General features: G+C 36.7%; 1 protein-coding gene across 1 annotated transcript in view; it reads left to right on the forward strand.

The window, feature by feature from the left end:
• Positions 1 to 14,068, forward strand: part of GFRAL (GDNF family receptor alpha like) — a 55,276-nt gene that overhangs the window by 24,195 nt on the left and 17,013 nt on the right. The window contains exon 6 of the mRNA XM_029943363.1: positions 1,350 to 1,600. Coding sequence (XP_029799223.1) covers positions 1,350 to 1,600 — 251 coding nt within the window. The remainder of the gene's footprint in view (positions 1 to 1,349; positions 1,601 to 14,068) is intronic.

Consider the following 14,068-nt stretch of genomic DNA (forward strand, 5'->3'; position numbering starts at 1 on the left):
TTGCAGAATATCAAAAAATAAAGATAATGAAACACTGTACATCAAAACATTTAAACCAGAAATAGAATTTCTACCATATAAATTTTGCTGTATTTAACTCATATAGTTAATGTGTACTCATTTTATGATGTTTTAATTTTAAGATATCCTTTAATTCAGCATTTTCTCAGAGTTTCACGACTAATTTTCTGAATGAAATAACTTCCATGATTGGATAACTAACTCCCACTTAAACTTAAACATAGCAAAATATATATTTAAAAATGAACAAATGAAACCTAGGTACAAATTTATTCTCTATCAACTCATAAATGATAAAGCATACTGTCAATCCTTATATTTATATGACATTTCTTTATAACCTTCATTTGATATAAAGGAACATATTCTACTGTCTCAAAAATGTGTAGGATTTTCTTAAATATAAATTTTAATAGATACTAATAAATCTTTGTCATTACATTAAAAAGCTAATTACTTTGAGGTTACTTAAAATATTATTAAAAATAGTTTATGGATTTAAGCAGAGTAGCATATTGTAGACAAATAGACTCAAGATAAATGTCATTTACTCAGATGATTTTCATGCATGTTTGATGGTGACCTATTCACAAAAGGGTAAGAAGTAATTTTAGGTGATCGATATTAACTAGGAAGATTATTATCCTTGGTTCTACTGAGAATATCTTCTTTCTGTGAAAATTTTAAAATGAAATTATTGTACATTATCTAGACTTTTAGTCAAAGCTAGAACAGTAAGAATCAAATACATAGAAAAGTTATGAAAGGTTATAGTTATAATGGAGTCTCGGTCATTAAATAAATTCATAATGTTTTTCTTTTAATTAGCTCTTACTGCCAGAGAAGCTCAAAGTATTTCATTAATTCTAATTAGTCTGCTTAAAAATACTGAGAAAGAATACAGTACCTCCCATCCTGTAGGAAAATTGGCTGGTAAGATCAAATGTCTTATATGAATCACTTGGTAAGAGACAGTGACCAAATGCCAGCCACAAAAGCACATTCTTCTTCAAGAATATTGCTAATAAACCCACCAAGTAATTCGTACTGTTCTTTATCACTCATTGAACTAAAAGTAGTAATGAAGGATGATGCATCCAGGAAATCTTAAACTTAGCCTCCATCTTTCATCACAAAAGGAAAATAATTCACAAGATCTCTCTTCTTTCACAGTCTCTTTTGGGATGCTTGAACGTACAAACTTTGTTTTCAGCTATGTACTGGAATTTAGAGGGCTTTTGTTTTACGGCAGTCTTTCATTAGGTGAGGCAGCTCCATATTATTGTGAGATATGATTCAGACCTATTCCATTACTTGATTCTTCCCAGGAGGCGCTATAGAACATTTCAGTGGAAATGCTGGCAGCATGTGACTAGAAAGTGCCATGAAGATGAACTCTGCATCAGTACCTTAAGCAAGCAGGACCTCACTTGCTCAGAGAGTGATGACTGCAAAGCAGCTTACATTGGTATCTTGGGGACAGTCCTTCAAGCACAGTGTACCTGTAGGACCATCACACAAAGTGAAGAATCTTTGTGTAAGATTTTCCAACATATGCTTCATAGAAGATCATGTTTCAGTAAGTTCTACATATTCAGTAAATGGTACATGTATTTTTTGGGTTTTGTCCATGCGGCACAAAGTACTAATCCAGTACAGAAAGTTTAACAAAGGCATGTCGCTATTCCATTTTAAAATATATGCTCTGATTGTTTTGTGTATTTGCTGTTTTATTCATTTACATGTTAGTGGTATGTGTTTTTTAATGTATAGGATTGGTCCCTCCTAGTTCTCATTTACCGATTTCAGTATCAATAGCATGGACTATTTCTCTTACCAGATTACTGAAAATATCGGATATCTATTGTGAATAATAACCCCAAAATGTAGTGGCTTGAATTAACCATTTATTTGCTCACAATTCTGCACAATGGGCTTAGTTGGGTAGTTCTTCTGATGGTCTTGCTTGGGGGTCCACTCAAGTAGCCGCTGTCATCGAGTGACTCAGCTGAGGCTGGATGGTCCATGCTGGCTGGGGTGCATGGTTCTGCTCCCCTTTAGGAGTCACCCCTGAACTCTTCCATGCTGACAGCAGCATTCCTAGCAGTTAAGCCCCTGTGTGCATGCACTCACCAGTTGTCTGCTTCTGTCACATTTGCCAATGTCTCACTGGATGGAGAAACTCACATGGCCAACCCCCGAGTCACTGTGAGAGGGAACTATACAAGGATGTGTATATTTAAGGGTGGATTCATCAGAGGATCGTTAATTTAATAATCTATACGACTATCCCAACCTCTGTGAAATATTTACCCTTGGATTCAGTTTTTCTATTCTTGATCTTTAACATGCCTGCTGATTAACTGTAATAACAGAATGAAAACAATTTTTTAAGGTATTATTTACTCAATTTTAGGAATCAGAAAACAGAGATTTAGGAATTTAACTAATTTTTTCCAGAGTATTAGAGTGAGCAGGTAGTTGACAGGTGTGAGCGTACCCGGTGTGGACAAGAACGTTCTCTTTTTGCCTTGCTCCAAGTTGGCTTTTTAATGGCAACCACGGTCATCTGAAAAGGATTTGGACAAGCCCTATTCTGCCCCTAAAGACTAACATTTTTCTTTTTGAAGAATGATTTTTGAAAAACAAAGAGAGACTGCCTTTCTCTGTTAAATCCTAAGGGAATAGAAATCATAGCAATATGGATATAATACAAACTTTAAAAAGTTTAAAGAATACAGAAAGAAAAATAAATTCTTCCCCTGATCCCATTGTTTAGATACAGTCAAGGTTAAGACATTTGGTGTACATTTTTTTGAAACCTTTCTTTTTTCTGTAATACATACATAACTTGAATGCCTTCTATACCCTCAGAGATGCCTCTCTCACACCGACGCACACATACACGTAGTAATCAAACTACAGATGCTGCTTTACAACTTGCTTTTTAACTTAAAAATATATGGTGGGTCCATTTGCAAGTGTGTGCATATATGATGGCTTTATTCTTTTTAAAGGCTGCATAGTAGCTCATGGTATATGTGCACACAGGCGTGCATATACCATAATTTATTTAATCTGTAACTATTACTGGAGACATTTAGATTGAATGTGATTGTTTATTACCATAGGCATTGCTGCGATAAATGTTATTGCACATTTTAGTTGGCATTTCAACCAAATATATTTCAAACAGTGAGATTACTAAACCATAGGATTTTTATGTTTTTAAGTTCGATAGAAACTGGGAAAAGAAGCTTGTTTCAATTACATTCTTAGAAAAATCTTCAGGTATTAAATTGCTATTTTATTATATGTGATGCTGAGTATTTGTTCAGGGGTTTGTTGGAAATGCTCTTTTTCTTTACCTACTCATATTCTTTGCCCAAAAACATCTGCTTTTTTTTTTAGTACTGGTCAGTGGAATTTTTGTTACGTATATCAGATGTTTGTACTTGTGCATGAGTATTCATTAATAGGCATACCTCTTTAAATGATCCTGAATTCAGAGTTTTATATGACAAAGTGATGATCTGATATATTATAGTCTTGGTTCAGATCTTGGCCCTGCTATCTTCTCTGGTTTATGTAAAGAAGGAAACTTTTTAATCATTTATTGAACAGTCAAGCATTCTTCAACTGGATAATTTCCGTTACAATAAAAGACATCTTTTAAAACTGATTATTAGTTACCAAAGAAAAAGTATGATAAAAAAATTCTTAAAAATAGAGAACAAATTTGAGGTTGCCATTGAGGAGGTAGATGGTGAGGGGATTAAGAGCACACTTATGCTAATGAGCATGGAAATGTATAGAATTGTGAATCACTGTATCGTACACTTGAAACTAACATGACACTATATGCTAATTATATCTGAATAAAAAATAATTTGGGGAAGACTTTTTTAAAATACAAGTATAAAAAATAATAGTATCTACTATTCAATTTAAGATATAGAGCATTGCCATTATTTAAAAAAATTTTTAAGTTCTACTTCACATCACATCCCTTCTCCCTCAACCCAGAGGTAACCACCCACACACGGTCAAACATGCCCAATACGTAACGGGTACACACACATGCACGATATTGCCCAGGACAATGGTTCTCTATCTTGACTGAAGATGAGAATCACCAAAAGATTAAAAGTTCTGAGGCCCAGCCAGCTAATAAAATTACATTGTATGGAAGCAGGACATGGGCATCAGCACGGCTAGTCTCATGGGCAAGTGTGTGGCCAGTGCAGTCACACAGGGCCCTGTGTCCAGAAGGGTCCTGAGCTCCAGGCTTCATGTTCTGCACACGTCATCTTGAAGTTTTTAATAACTGTGTATCTGAATTTGTGTTTTGTAAATAAACTCCATCGGGGCAAATGCGAGATGTGAGGAGCCTCAGCTCATGTGGGCTCCTGCCTCCTGATACTTCCCCTGGACAGGTGGGTTCTTACCTGCCTGCTTCACCCGTTGGCACACTCTCTACTCAGCACTTCTCCACTCCCCACAATTCACCTGCCACCAGATGTTTGCCTTGGCATTAAAAAAATTTTTTTAATGTTTATTTATTTTTGAGAGAGGGGTATGGAGGAGCAGAGAGAGAAGAAGACACAGAATCTGAAACAGGCTTAAGGTTCTGAGCTGTCGGCACAGAACCCGACCCGGGGCTAGGACTCACGAACTAGAGAACCAGAGATCATGACCTGAGCCAAACTTGGGTGCTCAGCCAACTATGCCACCATTCTGCCCCTGCCTTTGTAGTTTTCTTTTAGCCTTCCAATACATGTGTGTAGATTTTCTTTTTATTTCTTTAGCTTTTTAAAATATATTTGGGGAGAGTGCACAGGGAAGGGGCAGAGAGAGAGGGAGAGAATCCCAAGTAGGTTCAATGCTGTCAGCACAGAGCCGGATTCAGGGCTCAATTTCACAAACCATTAGATCATGACCTGAGCTGAAATCAAGAACTGGATGCTTAACCTACTGAGACACCCAGTCCCCTGTATGTAGATTCCTTTTGATGACTTTCAATAAGCTTTTATTTTCTCAATAAAGATAACATCAATAATTTTTTGCATAATGTTGGCTATAATTATTTATAGATATTAGTAAATATTATAATTGCTGCAAACCACAATTTCCAAATCAAATCTATTATACTTTCAAACTCTTTGGAATTGAATTATAGAAATTTATTTGATTTTCATGTATGCATCTTCATGCAGCAACATTTATAAGCACTCACAAAATTTAAAAGTTTTGAAATTCTTTTGTATTTACTATGTAATCACATGATCTTCAGTAATTATAGTTTTGCTGTCTAAGGCTCTCATACTTTTCTTCTCTTTACGTTTCTTTTTGTCTTCCCCCACTCCACATCTAGGATCCACAGAAAAATGTTAAATATAAATGGTGGTAGTAGATACCCTCTTTCCTGACCGTAAAGGACCTTTTTTTTTTTTTTTACCATTTTAGCAGGAAGTTTAATGTAATCCTTATGTTTTAGATCCTATCCATCAGAATAAAGAAGTTCCCTTCTATTCCTTGTCTGTAACTCTTTTTATTAAAAAAAAAAGAAAGAATATTGAATTTTAGTAAGTGCTTTTTCTATTATTTTCTACATTTTCTTTTAAAATGTGTTCAGGACTTCTTAATCATATTCTTGTAAAACAGGGATTGGCTACAGTGCCAATTTTGTCATACTATTAGAAATAGAAGTATGTGTTCATTTCCTAATATACTCAGGGATCTCCATTTGAATGAAAAGGAAAGGAAAAAGACTTACTAATTAATACCCTGTCTCCTCTCGGTCATAGCCAAATTTCCAAGAAGAGATGCCTGTGTTCACTACTTCATTTTCTTCATCTCTTTTTACATATTGATTCACCCAGTCCAGCCTTGACTCTGGATACAGAGCCCTTCATAAAATATATCCTACAAAATGCCAACCACATCCATATTGGAAATTCTGGAAGTCCTTGCCTTGCTGGAATCTTAAGCCATTGTGAAGAAGAGTTTAATACTTTCTTTCTTGATACACATTTTTTCTTTCTTGGTTCTTATTCCTCTGATCACTCTGGATGCCTCTTCTGTGTTTACCTTATAGGCGTATCCAATTAACCATTTAATATTTATGTTGCTTAAAGATTAGCGGTAGTCTCTCTACTAGAGTAATTCTCTAATTTTCTTCTAGAAGATGTTCTCTGTGGCCCCCTCATTACCCCTTATACTGATTTACAGCCTTTAAGGCAAAGCTCTTTTCTAAGCTTCAGATCCAATTAACTGCCCACCTACTGAATATTTTCTTTGGGATTTAAAAATTATTCTAGATCTTGAGTGATGTGCAATCCAGATGTTGTGGTACCTTATAATACGTAGGCAATCTGTGACTAAAAAAGAATAGCTATTCCCTGTCATTCCCCCAACACAAGCACCAAACACCATACACAGTTTATGTGTGTATGTGTGTGTGTATACATACAGAGTATACATCTATAGTATATATTGTAACAGGGATAGCATATATTTTAACAAGGATAAAATAACCTCAATAAAAGTTTCCATTCAAAATAAGGAAAAGTGGGAGAGTAATAGAACACAATAATGAGATCCTGCTTAGTAGACATTGTAAACGCTCTCTTGCAGTGTGGATTTCTTTGGATACCTGGGAAGGAATCACCTTCTCTGGCTCCCATTTTGCTCACTGCAAATTTCTTCCTTATCCATCTTCCTCCATAGCCATATCTGAAGTACTTTGAGGGAAAAAATGCCCTCCTAGAAGAATATGGAGCTCCCTTAGATTGTATCCTGTTCATACAGTTTGAGGCATTAAAAGTTTAGCAGTCACAAACTTTTTGCAAATGGACTAGTGGCTCCTTTAGCGTAAGTTATTAAAAATGTGTTAAGTTTCTAATCTTTTTTGCTTTTATTCAGTTACATGTGCCACTATCCATAATTAAAAAAGAAGTATTTTCATGACTTGGTTCCCAAGTCTGCCTTATTTCTTTGATTCCTCACCCCGATATATCCTCTCATTTAATGATTTAAGTGATTGTAAACAAGAGACCTGAGCAAAAATGTAATATCTTCAATCTGATTTTTGCTGCATAGTTGAGTCAATTTGTATAATTCAGAAATACCAGGTCTTTTACAACTAGAGATATCCTTCCTTCCTTTCTTCCTTCCTTCCTTTTTCTCTTTCTCTCTTTCCCTCCCTCCCTCCTTTCTTCCTTCCTTCCTTCCTTCCTTCCTTCCTTCCTTCCTTCCTTCCTCCCTCCCTCCCTCCCTCCCTCCCTCCCTTCCTCTCTTCCTTTTCTTTCTTTTCTTTCCTTTGTTTCAGTTTATTTATTTTGAGAGAGACCACACAACCAGGGGAGAGGCAGGAAGAGGGAGAATCCCAAGCAGGCTCTACCCCTTTAGCACAGAGCCCTGTGAGGGGCTTGAACCCATGAACCTGAGCCAAAATCAAAAGTTGGATGCTTAACCAACTGAGCCACCTAGGAGCCCCTGGAGATCTTTTTTCAGTCTTTTATTATTTGAGATCTAGAAGCAGTCAGCTTTCAGTGTTGGAGAGTTATTTTTAGCTGATCTCTGCCTAAAAACCAGCTATTTTCTACCTGGCTTATCTCTTTACTGCAGAACTGCACAGTGCAGTCAAGAGTAATCAACTCACACTCACTCTAGCTCTTTCAAGTTGTCTTGATCCTTTTGGGAATTTCCAAGGTGCTTGGAGAAATGCCCTTAGGAATTGTCTTCATGGCAGAAGAAAGGAGAAAGTATTGATTTTTTGGATCCTGTCTTTCACTTCTGAGGAGCGGTCCCTGAGCCTTGATACCCTGGAAATTTTGGATAGTATATCTATGAATGCTGAGTAGAGTCCAATGTACATTTCATGCAGCAGTAACAGAAAATCACTGAGGAGTAAAGAAGGAAGTACATGGTGCAGAGTTCAAGGTAAACACTGTGAGGATGCATCTACACAGAGATAGATTTGGCATTTGGGGAAGTATTTTGATGGTAAAGAACAAAGATAAACACATATGTATGATTGCCTCCTTCAGAGTGAAGAGATGATGGTGTCATCAGTCTGCCACCAATCTGGTGGATTGTGAGCACAGTGTGTGTCACTGTTGTTGCTAGGAGGTTTGGTATTCATTACTAGCAGAACTTTAATGGATCAGCCTTAGGGAAAGACAATCTATTCTTGGGGCCCATGCATGGCCGCCATCTTTGCCACCAGAGTTGCTCTCTTCATGCTCTTTGCACAGGCGTTGTGGCTGAAGAGAAGGCAGGATTGGCCTCCACTGGGTAGATCATCCATTTACTTGGTTGTTGAGAGCCTGCTCTGTAGTAGATACTCTACAAGGCATCAACCTGAGATAAAAAACTCTGTCTACTTTGTGTCACTTCCATGGTGTTTCCACATGACTCTTCACCTCATTCAACTCACTTTGTCTACAATTTTCCAAGTTTGCTTTTTTTCATCTCTCTGATTATGCAATGTGTTACTACCCACCAGTTTTAACTTCTATCCATTTCCTTCTCTACAAAGTGAACAATCAACTGTACTGCTCACCCTCTGCCAATGGGGAAGATTTTTCTTCACCACTGTCCTCTAAGGCCACTTCTAAGTGGTACTGTGGTGTGGCAGTTATCCATTTTCAGTTAACTTTCATATACTGTGCTCTCCATTCTGGGAACCAATGACTTAATGGATCTTATAATACTCAGACTATTGGGGGCTATATTTCAAATGGCAAATGGTCTTTCATTGCAGGTGGCACAGCTTTGGTGCAGATTGTGAGGGGTCTGTGCTGCAACTCTCCTATTAGGCATTAGCAAAAACTCTGTATTTATCTAGAGTGTGAATGAGATTAAGTGGATAAAGTGACCATTACATAGCAAATATTCTATATACTTTAATTGTCCTGCCTTTAAAAAATCTTTGCTTTTGTTTCCAGATTCAGGACTGGTCCATTGAGTTTCTTTTCCTGATGTTTTACAAAGACTATACACATTGTTAGGAGTTTCTATATTAATGTTTCACTAAAGCCAGCTGGTTCCCCAACTCTGTTAGAAACAATCTTTCTCATGTTAATGAAGAGCCTGAAGATCACAAAGGCAACCTCACAAAGTAATGTGAGGATGGACATTGAAGTTTTAGTTCTCAAACCTGCTAACTTTCAGAAATAACTAGAAAAAAATTTTAAAATGCATTTTTCCTAATCTCAATTATTCCAATTCAGTGGCTTGGGGTGGAGCTCAGAAGTCTGTACTTAAAAAAAAAAATAGTGACCCAGGTGGTTGCTATTTTCAACCAAATTTGGGAACCATGGCTCTAATCCACATGTGGGAAAAACCTGGTCACCGGCCATCAGTCACAAAGCCTCTTTTCGCTCACACCTCTCAGAGAATGAGAAACGTCTGTGCTCAGAAAGGCAACACTAACACCAGGCAACTTTCAAGGTGGTCCACTTTACCCCAGTGCCTGAAAACACAGTTGGCATACATTAGCCATTCAATGAATAGTTAATGAATGAATGAACCCATGAATGAATGAATGAATGAACCAATGTCTACTGTGTCTCCATGGCAGCACTGTCTTCTGAATACTGTTTTTCTTTCTCTTATTAGAACTCTTCTAATAATACAGCTTCCTTATTAACAGCCATGCTCATTTATGTTTCCACTTAAGCTGGAATTTTCAATTCAAATATTTGACCAAAAGAATCAGGAATTAACAAGACCAGGGTGCTACTGCTCACTTTAATAAAAACATTTCAAGCCCCTTCTACTTTCCAACACTTTTCTTCTTTATAGACCTACTTTCAAAAAGTCTGAGTAGTAGGAAATTATTTTACGTTTGATCCTGGGATGGTGTCACTGTATATAATCAGTTGATCCTCACATAGTTTTACTCTTAAATGTGTGTGTTTTCTTAACAAACTCTGTGATATGATTTTCTCTATTAATAACAAAGATGAAAAAAGATTATCTCCCAAAGATTTGTAAAAGTAGCTGGCTTTTATGAAATATTCATATAGAAACTCCTAAAAATGTATACTGTCTTTTGAGATGCTTAAGAAAAGAGCCCTTCTAATTAGTACCTGTTTTTACCACTTAATTTCTTTTTTTTAGCCCCTTTTCCCACCTGTCTGTCTATTGAAGTGTCATCTTAGATATTGAGATTGCTAGTAAGACCTTTAATTAATCTTTTCTGCATTTGATGGATAGATTCTATATTTGGCTGTATTTCCTTTTGCCTTACATTTTATACTTATTTCTAGTGAAGGTCTCTATCTAAAAATAGCATTCCCTTATGAGGGTTTTAATAGAAATTTGATTAAACACACCCATATATCTATGGAGGTGCATAATACATAGTTTTATATATTTTTTCTAAACTGCATAAAATTTTACACTTGTTTTTAACAGTCATTTAAAGTTTGTGCAATATAGGCTTATAAAGGCTCAAACTCACTTTCGTATATTCTTAATTTTTTATTTTCATCTGATCACTGGCTGTCTGAGAACGGAAAACTATAGACTATAAATAAGACAGTGAGCTAAGTGAATTTTGGAAGACATTTTCATTGCAAAAATGCCCCCAACCCTCTCCCAGTCTGTCCCTGTCACATATGGACACACACACCCCATCTCTTCTGATAGCCAATTCACATAGGTTAGTATTCCAGGAGCTTTATGTTAAGTTTTGGCTTTATATAAATCACTTCATCTAGCCAAAACCACTGACTTATTTTTGGTTTCTACACAAAACTCTAATTCAAGTCCAGTTTCCTTCAAATTCTGTCCAGGTGCTAAAAAAATTCTCTTGGTTTTCCAAGGAACACTCAACAGAATTTCTCTTCCCTGTGTTCATATTTATAACATAGCCTCTAAATAGTCCAGTATTTCATATTTTCTGGATTAAAGTGGCTCCACAGTGAATTTGTAGTCCAGCAAATTCATAGACACTCACTAATTAATGTATATTTTTCCTCTGAGAAATCAATGATTATTCCTTAGGACCTTGTTTTTCATTATTGGCAAACACTTGCATTCTTTAGAAAATGGCATGTGTGTTACAAGTTAGCAATACAAAGAATAATAAAAACAAACCACTTATTTAGAATGATTTTAGTTACCATCATGTAAAAATTTAGATTCATGGTAAATTCTGTAACTTTTGGCTTTTATGTTATTTAATATGTAGTCTTAGAATTCTGGATATTTCTTTGGGTTTGGGGCATGAGGGATAAATCATAGTATTTAACCTTTATGAGATTTCAAACCTAAGGTAGAAACAGGGCCTCTTCTAACCGGTTCCTCCTCACACCCCTCTCTTGAATTTTGGTTAAAAATTATGATTAGTGACAATGCCCTGAATAATCAAAAGATATGTTTGGAAATGTTAATATACCTCTTAGAGGCAGAGCCGTAGCAATATGGACCAGCAAGTCTGGGTTCAAATCATTTTTCCACCATTTATGAAATAAGTAACTGAAAAACTTACTCTCTTTTTGCCTCCATCTCTTGTCTGTGAAATATAAAATATCATTAATTCTAACCCAGGACTTTGGTGCAAATATTAAATCAGTAAATTTATATAATGCAGTATCCAGAACACAGTGAAATTCAGTAAATATTAACTCTTACTTTAGATTGTGAAGGATTTGGAAAATCATTATGATGTCACACAGATGCTGTGAGAGCCAGAATTATTTCTAGATGATTAAAGGAGTCATATTTTCTCAAAATAATGATGAGTTCACACAATTGCTTTCAAGCTTTAGTGTATATATATTAGAATAACATGGTTTCCAGTTAAAATGCAGATTCTCACTCTGGAGTTCAGGGATGGGGCCTGAAATTTGCATTTCTCAAAGCTCCGAGGTCTTACTAATGTTTTTCGGTACAGAGATCTCACTTTGAGTAGCATGACCTAGACAACTTCTTAAGAACCTTGAAGAATAAATCTAATTTTATGTATGTGTGTGTGTGTGCGTGTATAAAATACTTTCTATATCTTATACATAAAAACCTGTCTGCTACTGAGAAATAAGCCAACCTAATAAACCTGGTGCATTTTGTCAATGTAGTAATCTCTTTTTCATGGACACTATGTGTGTCCGTGCCATGAGAGAGTTTTAGTAGATGTCTTTATGATTTTAAAACTCTTCTTGAGATAGTAGCTTAGAACAGTTGCTTTCAAACTTTAGCTCCCTGAGAATCACCTGGAGGGCTTGTTATTACTAGGTCTTCACCTAGGTTTTGATTCAGTAGATCTGAGCTGGAACTTGGGCATCTGCATTTCTCACCAGTTCCCAAGTGTCGCACATACTGCTTGTCTGGGTACCACACTTTAAGAAACACTGGCATGGAATGCTCATGGATTCTTTCCTGAAATTGGCCAGAGTACAGCAGTATTCTCTTACTTGAATCATCACTCTAAGAATATACTTCTGAATTCCCTAGGAGGCATTTCTACATTGGTTGTTTCGAAATACTGTGATACTATGACTTATAATAAAAAATATATATTTGCTTTTCTATCCTGTTCCTGGCATAGAGCCCCTAAAATCCTTGGAATTTCCTGTGACAAGAGTGATAAAGTTATCTTTTGTTATTAATGAGGTGACTCTTGGAAAGCCTTTAGATAACCTAAGGATGGGGGCTAGTTGCCAGGGGAACCACCCAAGTGGTTAAAGGGTTAGAACTTTCAGAACCCACTCCCAACTTCTAGAGAGGGGAGAGGGACTGGATGTTAAATCAGTAGCCAATGTCCAACGACTCAATCAGTCATATCTGTGTAATGAAGCCTCCATAAAAACCCAAAGGACAGAGTTTGGAGAGCTTCCAGGTTGGTGAACACATGGATTGTTGGAGAATGGGGCATCTGGAGAGATCATGGAAGGTGTGCATTCATTCCCTGGGCCTTCCCCTGTGCACCTCTTCCATCTGGCTCTTCCTAAGTTATATCATTTTATAATAAACCAGTGATCCAGGAAGCAAAATATTTGAGAGTCCTGTGAGCCACTCTAGCAAGTTAATTGAACACAAAGAGGAAGTCATGGGAATCTTTAATTTATAGCCAGTTATTGAGAAGTACAGATAACAACCTGGACTTGCAACTGGCATCTGAAATAGGAAAAAGAGGGAAGGGCTGAATCCTTAACCTGTGGAATCTGATGCTATCTCAGGATAGTGGTGTCAAGATTGAGTTGAATTAGAGGACACCCAGCTGACGTCTTGAGAACTGCTAGTTGATGTGCGAAACTTCTCCCCTGCCACACTGGATTTGGTCTCAGAACACCAAAACGATACCATCCCTAGGATCATGATTCTTCAGTGTTTCAATTTGCTTACTAGGTCAGGGAACCAAAAGATCTCTTCACTTCCCATTTATCCCCACACAATAAAACATCCCCAGAGTCAACAGCAAGAGAGGCACTGGTTTTGATTAAAGAATAGTGAGGTGATGCCTGTTTTTTATTAAGTATAAATAAATTATTAATATATTCCAGATGCAGTTAGTGCCAAAATTGTCAAGTTATAAGCATGAAAAAGTAAACATGGATCACTACAAGAATGCACAATGGCCCCACCATTTCAGTGTCCACATGATACTCACTGGTCTGATGGATAAAAGTTATGCATCTAAAAGACATCAGAACAGTGTCATCAGTTGAGTTTCAGGCTCCAACACATGGTATTTAGAAAGTAGTATAGAATGTGTGCCCCACACTGCATCAAATTAGACTTGGAGGTGAAAAGCAGCCAAAGAGTGGAGAGGGGAATTCGCTGAATAAGGTAACTTGTTTGAGGAAGTCATATCTGCCATATTAACTTTTGTAATTTTAAAGGACACCTTGTCCTGGTAGTTGGAGTCTGCATCAGAACACCACACATAGATCATCTCAGGACCCGTCAGTTCACCGTGGATTTGCTTAACCTCTCACGAAGGATAGCAGTGAGTAAGTTAGACTCTATTATCAGGTTAGACTATGTGGAATGCTCTAACCTCCTTTATGGTGTACTTGGGGCTATTCTGGAAGGC

This window comes from Suricata suricatta, chromosome 7 (genome assembly GCF_006229205.1).
Source record: "Suricata suricatta isolate VVHF042 chromosome 7, meerkat_22Aug2017_6uvM2_HiC, whole genome shotgun sequence".
NCBI lineage: Eukaryota > Metazoa > Chordata > Mammalia > Carnivora > Herpestidae > Suricata > Suricata suricatta.